The 19,368-nt window shown below is 35.5% G+C and overlaps 1 protein-coding gene across 1 annotated transcript; it reads right to left on the reverse strand.

Moving 5' to 3' along the window:
- Window positions 1-2,618: 2,618 nt before the first annotated feature.
- LOC123819404 (NKG2-A/NKG2-B type II integral membrane protein-like) lies at window positions 2,619-10,832 on the reverse strand. Its single transcript, XM_045839747.1, has 4 exons — window positions 10,646-10,832; window positions 8,268-8,419; window positions 3,022-3,125; window positions 2,619-2,786 (listed from the first exon to the last, which is right to left on the reverse strand). The coding sequence occupies exons 1-4, from the start codon at window positions 10,830-10,832 to the stop codon at window positions 2,666-2,668; spliced, it is 564 nt and encodes a 187-aa protein (XP_045695703.1). The 3' UTR covers window positions 2,619-2,665.
- Window positions 10,833-19,368: the final 8,536 nt, after the last annotated feature.

Here is a 19,368-nt window from a genome sequence, read left to right on the forward strand (position 1 = left end):
TAAATGGAAGCATATACTGTGTTCATGGATTAGAAGAATAGCATCATTAAAATGTCCGTTTAACAAAAACAATTTATATATTCAACATGATCCCTATTAAAATACCAATGACATATTTCACAGATATAGAACAAACATTTCAAAAATGTCTATGGAACCATAAACAAGTCCAAATAGCTATGGCTTTTTTGAGAAAGAAGAACAAAGTAGGAGGGATCACAATACCTGATAAAACTATGTTACAGGGTCACTGTAATCAGTACGTACTGCATGTACTGGCACAAGAACAGACAGATAGACCAATGGAACAGAACAGAGAGCACAGTGATAAACTCAAGTCTCTATGGTCGATTACTATTTGACAAAGGGGACAGAGGCATAAAATGGAGTAAAAATAGCCTCTTCAACAAATGGTGTTGGGTGATCTGGAAACTACATGCAAAAGAATGAGACATGATCACCAACTTATACCATACACAAAAATAAATTCACAGTGGATAAAAGACTTAAATATAAGTTGTGACATCATAAAAGACCTAGAGGAGAACATAGGCAGTAAAATCTCAGATATTTTACATACCAATATTTTCACCTAGATGTTCTCTAGAGTAAGGGACATTGAGAAAAGAATAAACAAATGGGAACTTATAAAAAAAAAGCTTCTGCAAATGGTTAAAGAAAACAGCAGTAAAATGAAAAGGAAATCAATTGTATGGGGAAATATAATTGCAAATGATAATGCGGACAAGGATTTGATCTCCAAAATATATAAAAAACTCACATGACTCCACTCCAGGAAGACAAACAGCCCAATTAAAACATGGACAAAAGACCTAAGCAGACATTTTTCCAAGGAGGATATACAGAGGGCCCAGAGGCATATCATAAGATGCTCAGCATCACTAGTCATCAGAGAGATGCAAATTAAAACCACAATGAGATACCACACCACACCCTTCAGAATGGCCCTCATAAACAAATCAACAAACAAGTGTTGGAGAAGTTGTGGACAAACAGGAATCCTCATACACTTTAGAGAAGCATGCAGACTGGTACAGCCATGGAGGAAAATGGCATGGGATTTCCTCAGAAAACTGAAAACGGAGCTGCCTTTTGACTGGCAATACCACTGGTGGGATTGTACCCTAAGAATCGTGAAACATCAATTCAAAAGAACATATGCACCCCAATGTTCATACCAGCACAATTTACAATAGCCAAGTGCTGGAAGCAATCTATGTGCCCATCAGGAAATGAATGATCATTTACATAAAATTATGGTGCATTTACACAATGAAATGCTACCCAGCAGAAAGAAAAAAGGAGCTCCTACCCTCTGCAACAGCTTGGAGGAAGTGGAGAGCATTATGCTAAGTGAAATAAAACAGACAATGAGAGACAAATACCATATGATTTCACCTATAAGTGGAACCTAATCAACAAAACAAGCAAGCAAGCAAAATACACCAGAGACACTGAAATAAAGAACAGACAGTAGCCAGAAGGAAGGTGGGAGGGAGTAATGGGCAGAAGGAGAAAGGGTTTTCAGGAACATGTATAGAGGACACACAAAAAAAGCCAAGGGCAGTAAGTTCATGGGTAAGAAGCTGGGATGGCTGGGGTTGGGGAGAGTGGGGGGGGGGGATGGGAATGGAGACAACTGTACTTGAACAGCAATTAAAATTTTTTAAAAAGTCTGAAATCCATCCCTGAGGAGGTAGCCCTGGGTTTCATATGAGTCTCCCTTTTGGTAATCTTCCTTGGTATATTTTGTAGTTTTTTCTACCCCTCTCTGGAGGCTATCCCCAACAAATAGTTAATAATTCCTTAAATCATCCCTGGCTTCTCTCTCCTAACTCAATTGCCTTACACACCTTCTTATTCTGATACATTCAATCCTCATTTTCATCATTCAAAGGCTGGGGAAAATTATACTGAAAATGTATCTATAATTATTCATGTCATTTTGGACTTAGAAAGAGCAGCACTTAATATTACAATTCATCATTTATACTTAATATCTTTTAATAAAAAGTAGATTTAAAAATGTTTTTTTAATAACATTCTTTTTTTTTAAAGATTTTATTTATTTATTTATTTTTAGAGAGAGGGAAGGGAGGGAGGGAGGGAGAGAGAGAGAGAGAGAGAGAGAGAGAGAGAGAAACATCAATGTGTGGTTGCTGGGGGTTATGGCCTGCAACCCAGGAATGTACCCTGGCTGGGAATCGAACCTGGGACACTTTGGTTCCCAGCCCGCGCTCAATCCACTGAGCTATGCCAGCAAGGGCTTTAAAAATGTTTAATGCATACCCAAATATACATTTTAAACATTAATATAAATACAGATTATAAAAAATTTACAGTACTAAAGATGAAGCATCAAGTAAAGTATGGACTTTAAGTGACAACAATGTGTCAGTACAGACTTACTCTCTGTAACCAATGTCCCACTCTCCTGAGTGATGCTGATAATAGGGATGCTCTGCATGCAGGGGACACAGGGAACATGGGAAACCTCAGTACCTTCCTCTTATGTTTGTGGTGAAACTAAACCTGATCTCAAAACAAGTTACTAAAAGTCAGTTTTGCAAAAACTATTCTTGAAGAAACTAGAAATCTGTTCTTTAAGGATGGTGAGAGGAACATTATACCAAATTTGTGTAAGCTAACGTGCCTGGTGTTTACAAACATATGTGTTGTGTTCTAAACAGGATCTAGAATAGAACATGTGTCTGTAGAAATCCCCAAATACACAATTCTTGTCCAACTTGGAAGTTTTTGAAAATCTGAAATGCAGAGATAATAAATCATTAATCTGGTGATATATAACTTAACATTTTAATAAATAATTTATTTACAGTAATATCTACATACTAAATCTGAATATTTCCTAAAACTTTTCCACAAAATCACTTTAATATTTCTTCATATACTTGTTCACACATTGCTTTTTATTTCTCAGATTATTTCCTGATTTCAAAGCATGAGAGAATATAGTATATGCATTCTAAAGAAACTTACAGTTCAGAAGAGAGATTTGTGCCAATTGTCCACACCCAAGAATTAGTATTATTTCTCCGGGACAGTCCAATCCATGCATACATTTCAAAAATGTTCAAAAAATTCTATGGGGAAACAAATTTTATGAGAAACTGAGAAAAAGCTGGTATATTAATCTGTATTTGTAAAAACAAATAAAGTTGGCTCATAGTCAGAGGAGGAGGTGACAGCTAAGTAAACTGCACAGCCCACCAACACTGATGACATTAGTGAATAAGCAATCAACCACGTCCTGAGGTCCAGGACTTGTTGGTCACTCCACCCAGCTGACCCAGCATATCCAATATCCAGAGGATCACACCATCTTGTGTGCATATGTAAAGGACTCTGAATCAACATGGAACACCGTAAGAATCACCTGAGTTGAGACAGCAGCTGCAGCAGAAGCCGCAATTTTCTGAATAACTGGCTAAAGAAACAGATACGTCCATGGAACAGTGTGTATCTCTTCCTGCCACCCTCAGTGGACAGTGTGAAAGGAAAACACAGGTTAATTCTTAGAGGCTGAATTCACAGCATGACTGACCAACTCTCCAAAGGCCAGCAGCTGAGAAAGAGAAAGAGTGTTTTGCATGAGTGGGGAGCCTGTGCCAGAGCATCTGGTGGAACTCCTGAGGAGAGCTCAAAAGAAAGGACTTTTGTGTTCTGGAAAAGGTAACCTCGCCCTCAAGGTCAGGTGCAGGATGAAGGAATTACAGAAGATGACCTCCACCTTCTTCATGAAAGAGTCTTCTCTTAGGCAACTTGAAGCTGGTATTATGGATCTTAATGAACTTTTTAAAGGTCTGGGAATGACAATTCAGGAGCAAAGAGGTGTGATGGCATAGAAGCCAAAGATGAAAATTTTAGGAGTGCACATCCAACAAGCCAACCAGCAAACATCAAGGGCAGTAGATTATGAGAAAGAGAACCCCACATGTTGATGTGAGATGCACAAGGCATGAAAGGAAACTACACATCTACAACTGCACTAGCATGGGAGAATAAAATAAAAGTCTAAATTTTTATATTTTATTTTATTTATTTTTTAAAGACTCAATTTATTTATTTTTAGAGAGGGAGGAAGATAGGGAGAAAGAAAGAGAAACACTGATTTGTTGCCTCTCTTATGCTGGATCCCAGACTGATTCTGCAACAACACAGGCACATGCCCTGACTGGGAATCAAACCAGTGACATTTCCCTTTATGGAACAATGTCCAACCAACTGAGCCATACTAGTCAGGGAAACCTTTGCATTTTAAATGACTGTGTTATAATTCTTTGGCCTCTGGCTTTTATTTCTATGTTGAGAATTTGAATGCAGGTTTTGTTGATATTAAACAATGACAATGATTTTGGACACTAATAAATGGGCCATATAAAAAATACGACAGTGATATTTTCAGAGAACTTATTTTGAAAAGCAACTATTTAAAAATTGTTTTTTCTTTACTGTTAACAATGAAATTGTTTTGGACCTGTGTGTACCTTGAGAGGTGACCACGCCCATGGATCTGGGGCCCATCTGACACCACGCATATTTATTAGAATATTGTTGACTATATTCTCCATGTTGTGCTTGGCATTGTTGTGACTGTTTTCAAAACTGGTAATTTAAACAAGAACTACTTGGTGAAAGTTTCAGTATTGAAATTCACAAGCTTTTCAGCTACTCTTAGTTTTCATACATAGGTAACCATTTTTACCATTCTTCATTTAAAAAAATAGATATATGCAATTAACTCACTTCCCTTTTTAAATAAATGTGATTGTTTGTTTTGTTTGTTACTTTATTTTTATTGATATGTCAGAGAGAGAGAGAGCAAGAGCGAGTAAGCAATCAGCTAGTTGGTCCACTTAGTGTGGATTCCTTGGGAGCTTCTTGTGTGTGCATGATGGGTCATGAACCAGCACCCTGAGTGTATTCTGATGATGCTCTAACCATCTGACCTACCCAGACTGGACTCATATCAATGATGTTTTAACATTCTAATCAGAAGATAGAAAGAAAATTATATAGGTTATAGTTTGTATTTTATAGTATTCTTACATAGCAGTTTGATAAAGGCAATGTTTTATATAGCAAGCTATGAGATTTCAAATGGGATCAAATAATTAAGTAACTAAGCTGTACATTTGCAACCTAAATAAAGATGATTTCAAAAAGGAACAAACAAATACAGGTAATTTTTTCTAGGTTAGAGAGATGCCATTTATAATACAGTTTTATATATTGGACACATTAAGAAAATGTATTAGCATAGTTAGGTGAATGGCAAACACTGCAATTTTGCACCTCTGAAATTTGATCACTAAAAACTAACATGAGTATTAATTATTGGAAAAAGCAGCTAGAGATTCCAGTAAAAATAGAACAAATTTGTAGTCTTCATGTCTAAGACTGCTCCCATGTGTCCCCCATTCCCCATCTCAGTTCATGAGTAAGAACTGTAATTCTTACTGTTTGGGGAATGTTAAAACATCACTGGTGTTGCCACAGGGAAAATCTGATTACTTTGGAAGTGGTGGTTAAACTGCTCACTCCTTTTTCAAAGTGCTGAATTCACTAGGTTAAAAATGAGGGAGACCATCCTTTTTCTAGTCCATTTGTGTCAAGAACAGTGCCAGCTATAAATATAACAGGAAGGTACTCAATGTGAGAGCACAGTATAAGAGGTGATATTAACTCTCTACACCTACTTGGTTGATGGGAAAAAAAATGTACTGTGTAGAAGAAACAAAGATAATCCTGTAAAAAAATAAACCAAAGATGATTGGAGAACTGAGTTTAAAATTATGAGTACTACCTTACAGACACATACATACACATACACACATACACACACAAGTACATCAAGTAGCAGAGAGTGGAGCCATAATGACTTGAGGTATTTGAATACATTTTTAAAAATCATTGGTTGTCAAATGAGCTATGCATACCCAAGAGGAGTCTGAGTAATTGAGCCTAAAAATAAAATAAGAATATTAAAAGCTGAGTAAGCATACTTCAAAAGAGATGATTCAACCGTTAATAGTTTACTGAAGTTACAAAAGTATAAATCTAGTAAGCATGTAGGAGGATCTATGTTTATTTTATTATGTTATTGAAAATATGGACTTACCCATATTTTAAAACCATGCAAAGAAACTAAAAAATACCTTCCATACCCAAGGGGATGAAACAGCCATACAATGTAATTTTCACTGGGATAAGATGTTGGATTTTTATACAAATATTTAATATTTGTTATTTTAATATATATTTACATAATGTTTATTTTAAAAACTATGTCCAAATAACTATATGAAAATATGGTGGCAGTGACAGAACAATTAGGGAAATAAAAACTGTATGAATAAATCAAATAATATTGGGAGTTGAAAAATCATTACCTATGTTAAAAATTCAATACATTTACATAAATATTGAGACACAAGGGAAAGAACTGATGAAATAAAGATGGAGTGATAGAAATAATTAATACCTGAGAGTAGAGAGAAAGAGAGAGAAAATTAATGGAGACTCAGAGACCTTTAGAACTTTTTCGGTAAAACCGACAACGTTGTAATTATTGCCTGAGAATAAAGAGAGAGACAGAAAAAGACCAAAAAAATAATTTTAGGACACAATGAATGACCATCTTCTTAAATTTTAAGTTAAAATATATAAACCCATGTACATAAAATTGTTTATGAAGAAATTATCATCTGCTACAAATTATGCTGCATCAACTAGGTAGTGATGCAGAAAAGTACAAACTTCACCTCTACCACACAGCATCACAAACACAGCATCTCAAAAATATTAATTCTCAAAGTATTGTAGACCTAAATATAAAAAGTCCATCAATTTAAAAAAAAAGCTACACTATAAAGAGTAATGCAGTGGAATATGTTCATGAACTTTGACTAACTTGTGAAATATGTCAAAAATAACCACCAACATCCAAGATGATATATTTGACTATGGTGACTTTGATAAGCCCAGGTCATTAAAGACTCCAATATGAAAAACAAAATGTAATCAACAGTCAAGAAAGCCATTTGCATCTTACAAAATCAAAAAAGAGTCATATCGAAAGTATAACTACTTGTAAGAAGGAAAATTACAGGTAACATACAGGAGAAATGATCAAGAGGCATTAATGGGCACTTCTCATTCTCACAGTACAGAAATTCATAATGACTTGTGCTCTGAAAGATGTGTTCAATAGATCAATATGAGGAAAATACCTATCAATGTCATAAGGATGCTTTTATATAATTAGCAGAACTGATGACCTTAAAATTCTTGGCAGTACTAAGCTTTGGATCATGAAGCTATTTGATGTAATGCATATTTACACAACAAACTAGAAGGTACAGAGATCATTTACATACACTTATAGTTTTGATCCTGCAATTTCATTCTAAGGCAAAAACGCAGTACATTTTAATTATACACATATACCATTAGAACAACTATATTTATAAGTTATTATTATATTATTATAAAATAACATTTCTGGTACATAAATTTATATATTGTGTTATTGTATATAAAATACTTTAGATATGATATATTATTTGGAAAAAAGACATGCAAGGATTTTTATGAAATAATTATTCATAACAACCACATATTAAAAATATCTCTATTCTGAGCAGAATAGATTATCGAATAGCAGGTATATACAATATAGCAGTGAGAATTAATGAACTTCAGATAAATGCAATAACATGGATTAATTGAAAAATTATCATATGGGAGTTAATGGAGACATGTAAGATAAACAATGAATGATTCCCATTATCTAAAACTCAAAATTAAGCACAGATAATTTGTGATATAAACTCTCAGAATAGTGGTTAAGTGAGGAGAGAGGAGAAGTTATGAGAAAGTGCATAGCAGCGGGCTGGCAACATCTACTTCATGACCAATTTCAGTCTGTAGCACACACAATCACATCTATAGTCTCCATGATGCATGGTACAATAAAGTAGCAAAGTTTATTTAGTAAAAAAGCATTTATGGAAGCCTGATTGTCTATGAAAATCAAGAACTGAAAATTATCAAATGCACATTAATGGCATAAAATGTGAAACAAATATTATAGATTCAAACAATAAAATAGTATTAGTCTTTATAATAAATTACAGATATATACAAAAATATGAATGAATTCTCTAGGAATATAAAATAAAGTACTCTTTTAAATAAAATGTTGGAAACATTAAAAATCTTACCATTTCTTCCTCAGTATCTATATAGAGCAGGTTAGAGTTCTTAGAAGCACAGGCCAGCAAACTCTCATTCCATGTTTTTCCTTCAGTGCTGATGTAATAGCAGTTGTTGGAATACATTAACCACTCTGGTGGGCATTGATCACAATGATATGCTGAGGACAGATTATGTGTTGCTATCCAAGAACAATATGAATTTTAAAATGAAAATTAATTTCAGTATTTGCATAGGTATAAACAAATTAGTGCACAGTATATGCATATACCCTCACAGACTGGCATATATAAAGCATAATACACTCATACACACTCACACACCCTCACAGAGAAGGGTCAGCCCCTTGTTCCCCAATTTATGTGCCCATTTAAACAAACACAAAATGAAAATATCCATGTTCTCTATGTCCTGAATGTCAATGAAAGGAACCACATTTTTAGAATACCAAAATTATCTTTTAACCAGTTGACAAAAATGAGTATGATGAATTTAAATGCATATTTCTTCATATTTTTGCATAAGAAATTTACTCTTCTATATTCATTATTTATGTACATTTACTGCCTATTATCATAATATATGTCCCCCCAATGAAAAACAACCTATAAATTTTGACTGTGTTAGAGACAAGAGAGGAACTGTATTAATATTGGAGCATAGAAAATAATTAGGTGCCTTTCTGGTTCCCTGTCGGGTTCTCTGCTGTACCTGTCTGGCTGCCTGTTAAAATAACGTATAGTTTATATTATACACAAGAAGAATTATTCTGCACCGGTATTGCATTAGCTAGAAAAAGAAGTAATTATTATAAAAAGGTTGATCTACATAAATCATAATACTTTTGTTTCTTACTTTGAAATGTGCTATATTGTCTAGGATTAAAATAACCTGAAGTAAAATTGATTTTACCAAGAAAAATTAATGAAACTATGATAATTTTGGAGAAAATATTTCAAAAGCCTTGAGAACCAAACTTCACCAACTATTACACTATTTGGATTAATCAATATGAAGAATGTATATTCTCAATTTGTATTTCTCAATAAGGTGTCCTAAAGCATGCCTTGAATTATAATACAAGAATATCTATGGATATATGGGATATATATGTATACATGTACATATAAAATACATTTTTGAAATTTTTACTTGTTTTTTATTTATTTACTGTTGTTCAAGTGCAATTGTCTCTATTTTCACCCCACTTAGGCCCCCCACCCCACCCATCCCCACCTTCCACCCTCAAACTCACCCTTTTTGGCTTTGTCCATGTGTCCTTTATACATGTCCCTTGATGGCTCTTCCCCTATTCTCCCCCATTGTCCCTCTCCCCTCTTCCCTCTGGTTACTGTCAGTTTGTTCTTCAATTCAGCATCTCTGATTGTATTTTGCTTGTTTGTTTTGTCAATTAGGTCCACTTATAAGTCCGATCATAAGGTATTTGTCTTTCACATCCTGGCTTATTTCACTCCTTCTTTCCTTCTGCTATGTAGTATTCCGTTGTGTAAATGTACCATAGTTTTTTGATCCACTCATTTACCAGTGGGCATTTAGGTTGCTTCCAGCACTTTCCTATTGTAAATTGTGCTGCTATGAACATTTAGGAACATATATTTGGCAATGATAAATCAAACAAAGGTTTGATCTCCAAAGTATATATAAAGAACTCACACAACTCCTCTCCAAGATGACACACAACCCAATTAAAAAATGGGCAAATGACTTAAAAAACTACTTTTTAAAATAATGCAGATGCTCATCTGAAGATGTCCACCTTGGACAAGTTCAGAATAATAATTTTGCACTTAGTCTAAAGACATACTTTAAGATGAGAGTTCTATTCTGTAATATTATGAAATGTTTGGAGGCACTCGTAAACATAGAAGTGAAAAGTTTCATACAATCTTAGAAAAATTTACTCACAGTGTTTAAAATCTATGTATGTTACCAGAGTGCACACCAGGACAAGGCAGATGACCCCTAGGATCCCAGCAATGACCTTCTCTGGCGGTGGCAGGGATGCTGCAGGGAGGGAAATGGAATCACTGAGAAAAAAGGGATGGAGTCAAGTGTTTGGGCAGTTTACACACAAAGAATCATATCCATAAACTTGGACCCGAAATCTGCATCTACTGCCATAATCTTCCTCTCAAAATGCCTCAGTGCATTTTCATTACCTATAATGCTCTACAAGTTACGGGTCAAAGACTACAACTTACAACAATGTCTGAATAAAATTAGTCCTCAGCTTTCACCATATTCCAATATCAAGTCCTGATCCTTAAGATGAAAAATATGTGAGCTTATCTCCTTCTCTTTCCCACACCTCTGCACCCAGCTCCACATCCTAGAACAGTTATACTATGTCTGTTGAATGTGTTACCTCTGCAGTGGTCATTCTTGTCACTCCCTCGAAGATCCTGAGAAGCATTTTGAAGATTTAAATCTGCGTAGGTTAGTTCCTGCTCAGCTCCTGGAATGGAGCCTTTAGTGCCCTTAGGTTTCATGTGCTGTCTCTTTGCATCCTTAACCCGATTAAGTTCTGCATAGATTACTCTTTGATCACTCATGTTTGCAGCTGAGTGGTGGCTAAGACTGTGCTCTGCAACATGTGTGCTTTTGAATAAATGACACACGCACTGAAGAGATCCCTCACAGTGACACTGGGTGAGGTAGGGGTTGAGTATTACACTCATTTCCTAGTTGAAGAATCTGAAACTCTGGTTCTAAATTCCTCGGACTTTTAAAGAAGTGCCTCATGGTAGATACAATTTTGAAGATATTCTACATTGATGATATATTATTAGTTTGAGCAATAACATGTATGTTAGTGATGAATAAAATAATCTCATATATAATAACATTCTTATTTATTTTAAGTCAGATTTCACAGAAATATTTTAACACCATCAGACTGCTAGTATGAAAAATAAAATGCTATATTAGAAAAAAAAGACTCACAATATTTATGATAAATTTGAAATTGAATAATGATTAAAGACTGAGTGCCCTCAAGATGGGGCACTAATAGTGATATATAGTTATTCATTAAAGTGGATGGGCTGTTATCAAATGATCTTTGATTTTGAATGATAAATCATTACAAATAAAAATGTTTCACATGTTTAAAAAATCTCTGTCACACTACACTTATTCAACACCTAAACATTTTTGACAAGAAAACAACAGTGACATTTCAAAATACTTATGTTACACAAGAAATTGGCAGCTGAGTTAAGGGCAAAGATATAAAAGCATAAAATGAGAAATAAATATGTGTAGATCATTTATAATAGAACACTGTGTTTTCAAACTTGAAGACAGTTCCCATGCATGTTAAAATCAGGGCATCTTCAGTTATGCGAGCCATAGTAGTGAATCAGATACTGTAATTTAATAATTCAATCAACAGGCTGTGTGGCCAGTGAGTTCTAAAATTAATTCTGGCTTTGAAGTTTGCAATGTATGACCTTTACAAAATGACTTAGTGTCTTGCAACTTAGTTTACTAATATAAAGTGGGAATAAAAACATGTAGACATAATACCTGTAAAACATTTAATATTTCACCATTTTTAAGCTCTGAATAATATTTTACTTATGCTAATGTAATTTGAACACACTTTTAATGTTATTTCTGATTCATACCACTTGAATGCTGTGCTTAATTCATTAGGCAAAGTGTCTATCAGTGTGGTACGCTCTCTAGCAATGGTGGCTCAATTTTAGAAAGTCTTTTGATTGTTTACAATTACACTTCAATTAGAATTTTATGAGAGTACTTCATCCTGATTTTATTGAAAGCCAACTACATTTATTTAATCTAATTAAGTGCATAAAATGTTATGTTTCACCTCCATAACTTACATAATTTATTGAAAAAACCTCTTTTTAAAGTCTGGGTTAAATATAAAATAATATATAATTATATCTATATTGATTATAAAATCAAAGAATAGCCATTTCTTTTCATAATTCTCATAGAATTTTTACTTTAAATTGTTTTTATTAACACACTCAGTTATTTTTGTTTATATAACTTGAATAATTTTCCACAGACAAGAATTTGAGTAGTTCAAGATATCCTCTACCATATTTTATATTTTATTCTTGAATTTTACTGTAAATTATTTAAATAAAATACAAATGTTCTCTTTGACTTGATTGTATATTAATCATACCTCACTGATATCACATCTAGCATTTGTAATCTCCCCCTACATAAGATGGGCTAAGAGAGAAACAAGAGAGGAGAGACTCACACATACCTCTGTAAGCCAGAAAGTCCTGCATCCTTTAGTGGGAGACCAGCTAACTTGTAAACAAACAATCTGTGGTCTTCACAGACTGACCTGTGAAGGCTCAGAGTGCAGCATGAGTGAAACAAGCAGATTTCTCATTAATGTGTCAAAGTTTGAACAGGAAATTCTTACAGTGGGGCTATTTTGAAGACTGTATCTCATCACACACATCCAGAGTCTAGGAGACTTTGGGCTGATAGTGTGTCATTCAGTATATCCTTTGGCAAATGTATCTGGAAATTGTTTTCTTACTCTGAAAGGTATTAGGGGACAAACACTGGACCAATTATGCTGTGAACTTCCTTCCATCTTCATCACAGACTCTGAGATCTTAGGCCTTGTTAAAAATACTTTGTATGTTTAAATTGTATTCCTACACAGAGTTATTTAAATTCAGCTTTACATATTTTTCTTCCTTATATTCTCATTATGGCATTTCTGTTATAATGGAAATAATTTTAAAATCATAATTCCATAAACAATAGATATTTAATGATGCATGTCACTGATATTCTGAAAAATTGTTACATTTTTACCTTTATGGTAACTGTCTCAATCACTAATCCCATACTTTTCTTCTCAATTTCTTGTCTTAGTTCTTAAAATTCTTTCATTCATTTTATTGTTATTAACTGTTATTTTGATTTCCCTTGGTAAAGACAATATCTCTGTGAAATATAAAACATTAAACAATATTGAACTGTATCACCATGGCAGAGATTAAATTATTATCTAACTACTAATTATATTTTTGTTGATTCAATTTCAAATCACTATTAATTGTCTGTAATTCAATAGGAATATTTGTTTTAAATGACAAAAGTGCAAATCTAACTATGTATGGTAAAACCAAAGGTAATTTAATGTTTTTTCCTTATTAAAAAAATGGGAAGGACAGAAAAAGTATACTTCTAAAAGACGAGTTAAATGACATGAGTATCAAAGAAAATTTACTGCATAATGTTTGATTTGCATATATTGCAAAATGATTATTACAATAGATTCAGCTAACATCCACCTTCTCATACAGTAAGAATTAATTGGAATAAAGAATATTCAGGGTACTCACAGTGTTTCTGTTACCCAGTTACTAATCACATAGCAGCTGTCTGCGTCATCAGACCAGAGATTTTCGACCTTTCACCTCTGATGGCACAATTAACTAATTAAAAGTAGGTATAGTTTTGATTGACTTATGAAAAAATAATAATAGTTTTGCCTACTCTTTTTGCTTCAGTGTGACTTTTTAAAATATCAGGTACCCATACGTGTATATGATGAGATCTGTCTGAAAAATATCCAGCCATTATTTATAAGGAGAATGTAACACAAGGAGAATGTAATGTAATACAGTCATGTAATATAAGGAGAATGGTTTGCGTGACATTGATGTAACATGGCAGCCAAGGATAGTGGACTGGAATGTACATATGTGAACAATGACAACTGCAGTGTGTACTATTTGACAGGGACAGTAGATGCCACTGACTGAGCCTGTGTACTGTGTGGCTGTCACATTCAAAATGACTGCAGAAGTGTAGAGCCACGAATACAAACCAAATTTTGTGATACACTTAAATATTCCTCCATGGAAACTACTCAGATAATTCAGGTTTTCAAGGATGATGCAATGAGTGCAGTGCAAACAATAAAGTGTGACAGAAATGCTTCAAAGGTGGTCTAGAATCTATTAAAAGAAAACAAATCTGTTCTGGAAGGTCTACAAGAAGCAGAATACCTGAGGATGTTGAGCGTGTAAGGTCTGCAATCAACAAAGATTAGTGACTGACAGTTCAAAAACTAGCAGCTGATCTGGGGATTCCAAAGACTACTGTGTCTTAGATTTTGATACAGGATCTTGGCACAGAAAATCCCTTCGGGGCCTCTGCTACTAGAGCAGAAGGAACATTGTGCTGCAGTTGCTAATGACTTGATTTAAACTGCTACCTATGAACCAGATTTTCTCAAGATGGTCAAAACTGGAGATGAACTGTGGGTCTGTGGTTATGATTCAGAAATGAAGGCCCAGTTGTCACTATGGAAGTCACCTGGGTCTCCACACCTGAAGAAGGAACAGCAAAGTTGCAGCAAGATCAAGACCACATTAACTGTGTTTTTTGATTGGGAAGGTGTTGTCCATCACAAGCACACCCCTTGAGGCTAAAGGACAGCAACTACGAGTTTCTGGTGATTGATGGCTTCATCATAACAATGTACCTGCTCTTGCATCACATCTCGTGCAGACTTCTTCAGTGGAACAAATCACCCAGGTGACTCAGCACCCCTAAAGCCCAGATTTGGCACCCCACAACTTCTGAATTTTCTTTTTTTTTATTGATTATGCTATTACAGTTGTGCCATTACCCCCTTCATTCCCCACCACCCTTCACACCTTCTCCCACCCACATTTCTCCAACATTAGTTCATGTCCATGTGTCATGAGTTCTTTAGCTTCTACATTTCCCATACTATTCTTGTCCTCCCCCTGTCTATTTTCTACCTACCATCTAGGCTACTTATTCTCTCTACGTTTTCTCCCTCTCTCTTCCCCCCACTCCCCTGTTGCTAACCCTCCATATGATCTCCATTTCTGTGGTTCTGTTCCTGTTCTAGTTGTTTGCTTAGTTTGTTTTTGTTTTCATTTTAAGTGTTGTTGTTAATAATTGTGAGTTTGCTGTCATTTTACTATACACGTTTTTTATCTTCTTTTTCTTAGATAAGTTCTTTTAACATTTCATAAAATAAGGGTTTGGTGATGGTGAACTCCTTTAACTTGATCTTATCTGAGAAGCACTTTGTCTGCCCTTCCATTCTAAATGAAAGCTTTGCTGGATAGAGCAATCTTGAATGTAGGTCCTTGCCTTACCTGATTTGGAATCCTTCTTTCCAGCCCCTTCTTGCCTGCAAGGTCTCTTTTGAGAAATCAACTGACAGTCTGATGGGAACTCTTTTGTAGGTTACTGTCTCCTTATCTCTTGCTGCTTCTAGGATTCTCTCCTTTATTTTAATCTTGGGTAATGTAATTATGATGTGCCTTGGTGTGTTCCTCCTTGGGACCAACTTCTTTGGGACTCTCTGAGCTTCTTGGACTTCCTGAAAATCTATTTCCTTTGCCAGACTGGGGAAGTTCTCCTTTATTATTTGTTCAAATAACTTTTCCACTTGTTGCTCTTCCTCTTCCCCTTCTGGTACCTCTAAAATTCAGATGTTGGAACATTTAATGATGTCCTGGAGGTTCCTAAGCTTCTCCTCATTTTTTTGAATTCTTGTTGCTTCATTCTTTTTTTGTTTGGTTGTTTCTTTCTTCCTTGTGGTCTACTCCATTGATTTGAGTCCCAGTTTTCTTCCCATCACTGTTGGTTCCATGTGTATTTTCCTTTCTTTCAATTAGCATAGACTTCATTTTTTCATCTAATTTGTGACCAAATTCAACCAATTCTGTGATCATCCTGATCACCAGTGCTTTGAACTGTGTATCTGATAGACTGGCTATCTCTTCATCACTTTGTAGTTTTTCTGGGGCTTTGATCTGTTCTTTCATTTGGGCCATTTTTTTTTCTGTCTTGAAGCACCTGTTATGTAGTGAGAGGTGGAGCCTTAGGTGTTCACCAGGTTGGGACAACCCAGTTGCTGGGTTGTGATGCTGTATGTGGGGGCAGGGTCTGAGATGGGACAATAGCACTTGCTCCACTCTCTGTGGGATTTCAGTCCCTTCTGCCACTTACCCCAAGCAAACTGTGCCTTTCTGGTGCTAATTCCTGTGTGGGTGGGCTTGTGCACATTCTAGGACCCCGTGGGTCTCTCCAACAAACTCTCTTGTGAGGCTGGTAGTCTCTCCCTGTGCCTCAACTCCCACAGGTGCTTTCAATCAGTGCCCCGAGGCTCTATTTCTTGGCACTGGGACCCTGGGACTGCCTGGTCAGCCAGCTGCTTTGCTCACAGTGCCTCACTGCAAAATCACTGTCTCACTGGGTCTACCCATTGTCACCCAGCGTGCGGGGTCTGCCAGCCACCACCTGCACACCCAGGATCTGCCTGCTGGGGTCTTCCATGCCCAGGATGCCTTACGCACCCGGTGCCACCACTTTTTGTGCCGCAACCCCCCTCCGCACTGCTGCCCGACTTCGCCCCTCCTACAGGTCTGGATGGATATGTTTATTTTAACTCCTTGTTTGTCCAATTTCTGTACAGTTAAATTTTCTGTTGGTTCTGGTTGTTATCTTGTTTCTAAATTGTTGCTGTCCTTATTTTGGTTCTGCAAGGAGGTACAGTGTGTCTACCTACTCCTCCATCTTGGCCAGAAGTCCTACAGCAGTCTTACAATAGCTGAAAAGCTGGAAGGTGGCCACTCCAGGGATGCCCACCATCGCCAAGTGCCTTGGTCACCTGCCTCTTGCCTCCACCCTCGGCCAGAGTTGCTCACACATACTGCCATGGGACCTGTATCCTCTAACCTTGCCAACCCCAGTGAAATCCTAGATTATCAAAAAACTACAATCACCTTTGAAAGGGAAGATATTTCACACCATCTACTAATAGATATTCAGGAAAAATAAATTTTCAGGAAAATACAATGGCACAGTTGGTGACAAATCAAAGAAGAGATATTGCAGAGTATTTTGAACAGTGGAAGAGATCCTGGGAGAACTGTGTGAGGTCCCTAGGTACATACTTTGAAGGGGATTGAGATGCCATTGTCCTTTGTATAGGATTTCTTGTATCTTGTATCTTCTTCAATAAGTGTCTCTATTTTTCATATTACATGCCTGGATACTTTCTGGATTTCTGTACCAGGAATTAACCAATCAGATACAAGCTTATTATGTGATGTGATCAATAACATTCAACTCTATATATGACCTGTATATTTATGGTTGAAGGAGGTGGTTTTGCACAGGATGGATATTGTTGTGTTAGTTGTTGTCATTTTTTACTTTGACAATCTAAGGGAAAAGAGGTCAGTGTCCCTGACTAAACAGTATTACATGTTTTAAAGATTCTTACAGCATTTCTGTTCAAAATCTCTGAGCAAGGCTGTTGTGGTATCAAGGTGTTTGTTTTCAACTCTCCTTTATTTCATGGTCCTCCTGGAATTAAAAATCATTGCATGGGATGCAGCATTAAAGTTGCCCATATGATCACGTAAGGATTACAACCTATGCAGCAACACATTCATGAAATGAAAAGACACAGCAACTTCCAATTATAGTGTCCTACCAAAACTATTCAGCAAAAACCCCTTTAACTCTCTAGCTCTAACCACTGACATGGTCTGCTCCCAACACCGAAGCATCGATATTGTCATGATTTGATGATCTATCATCATCAAAAATTAATATTCCTCTATCTGTGGTATTCACAGAAGGTCACCAGCAACCTAATGCTATGTCCCAATCCCTATGTTATTCAACCTAAATCATGTTATCACGTAGGCATTTTATCATATGACATCATCATGTGGAAAAGGATGGTCAGTACAACACAGTAAGATATTTTGAGAGAGAGAGAGACCACATTCATGGAACTTTTGTTACTTTATATTGTTATAATTGTTCTGTGTTATTATTATTACTGTTAATCTCTTAATGTGCCTAATTTATTAATTAAACTTTGTCATAGGTGTGTGCATATATGAAAAGCATAGTATACAACAGGGTTCAGTACTTTCCATGGTTTCAGGCATCTCCTGGGAGTCTTGTAATGTAAACTCTGCACACACTGGGGAAACTACTGTGTATCTCACAGCAGGGTTACTGATAGTCATGTTGTACCTACATCTTTAGTATGTATTTGTTTTAGAGCTGAATTTTGACTTTTTGACCACCCTCCTTTAATTCATTCTCTCCCCGAAATCCCCACCTTTGGCAACCACAAGTCTGATCTCTTTTTCTATGATCTGTTTTTGTTGTTGATTTTACATATGAGATCATACAGTATTTTATGACTATAGCTTTATAGTATAGCTTGAAATCAAGAAGTGTGATACTTCTGCTTGTTTTTTTTTCCCTCAGATGTATTTGACTATTCAAAGTCATATGTGTAGGAGCATGTTTTTTCTACTTCTGTGAAATATATCATTAAAATCTTGATGGGGATTGCATTGAACCTATAGATGGATTTTGGTAGTATTGGCAATTTAACACCATTAATTCTGCCAGTACATGGACATGGAATACCATTGATTTATTTATGTCTTCAATTTCTTTCATCAATATCTTGAAGTTTTCTGCATAGAGATCTTTCACCTCTTTAGTTAAATGCATTCCTAGCATTTTCCTGTTCTTGATTCTATTGTAAATGGAATTAATGTTTTTAATTCTGTGTCAAAAATTCTGTCATTGATGTATACAATAATACTGCTTTTGTTACAATATGTACTTTCTATGTCCAATGTTTTGAGTTTTTATCATGGTAAATATTGAATTTTGTCAAATACTTTTCTGCATTTATTGTGATAACCATACAATTCTTTCCTTCATCCTATTAATTTGATATATCATATTAATTACTTTGTCTATGTTAAATCATCCTTGCATCCCAGGTGTAAATCCTATCAGATCATGGTGAATGATCTATTAATGTGCTGCAAAACTTGGTTTGTTAGCATTTTATTGAGAATTGTTGCTTTTAAATTTATCAGGGATATTATCTTGTAGTTTTCTATTCAAGCAGTGCCCTTCCATGATTTTGGTTTCAGGGTGATGCTGGCCTCATGATAAGAGTTTGGGAGTGTTCACTCCTCTTTAATTTTGGGGAGAGCTTGTGAAGAATTGGTGTCAATTCTCTTTTTCATGTCAAATTCTCTT

This window comes from Phyllostomus hastatus, unplaced genomic scaffold (genome assembly GCF_019186645.2).
Source record: "Phyllostomus hastatus isolate PE091 unplaced genomic scaffold, TTU_PhHast_1.1 phas_contig_308, whole genome shotgun sequence".
Classification (NCBI taxonomy): domain Eukaryota; kingdom Metazoa; phylum Chordata; class Mammalia; order Chiroptera; family Phyllostomidae; genus Phyllostomus; species Phyllostomus hastatus.

Excerpts from the sequence above, each read along its gene's own strand:
- LOC123819404 (XM_045839747.1), bottom strand. The coding sequence starts at position 10,832 with ATGAGTGATCAAAGAGTAATCTATGCAGAACTTAATCGGGTTAAGGAT. Across the intron at positions 8,420-10,645 it reads CAAGAATGACCACTGCAGAG|CATATCATTGTGATCAATGC; the intron begins GTAACACATTCA and ends ATCTGTCCTCAG. Across the intron at positions 3,126-8,267 it reads TAGATACTGAGGAAGAAATG|AATTTTTTGAACATTTTTGA; the intron begins GTAAGATTTTTA and ends GTTTCCCCATAG.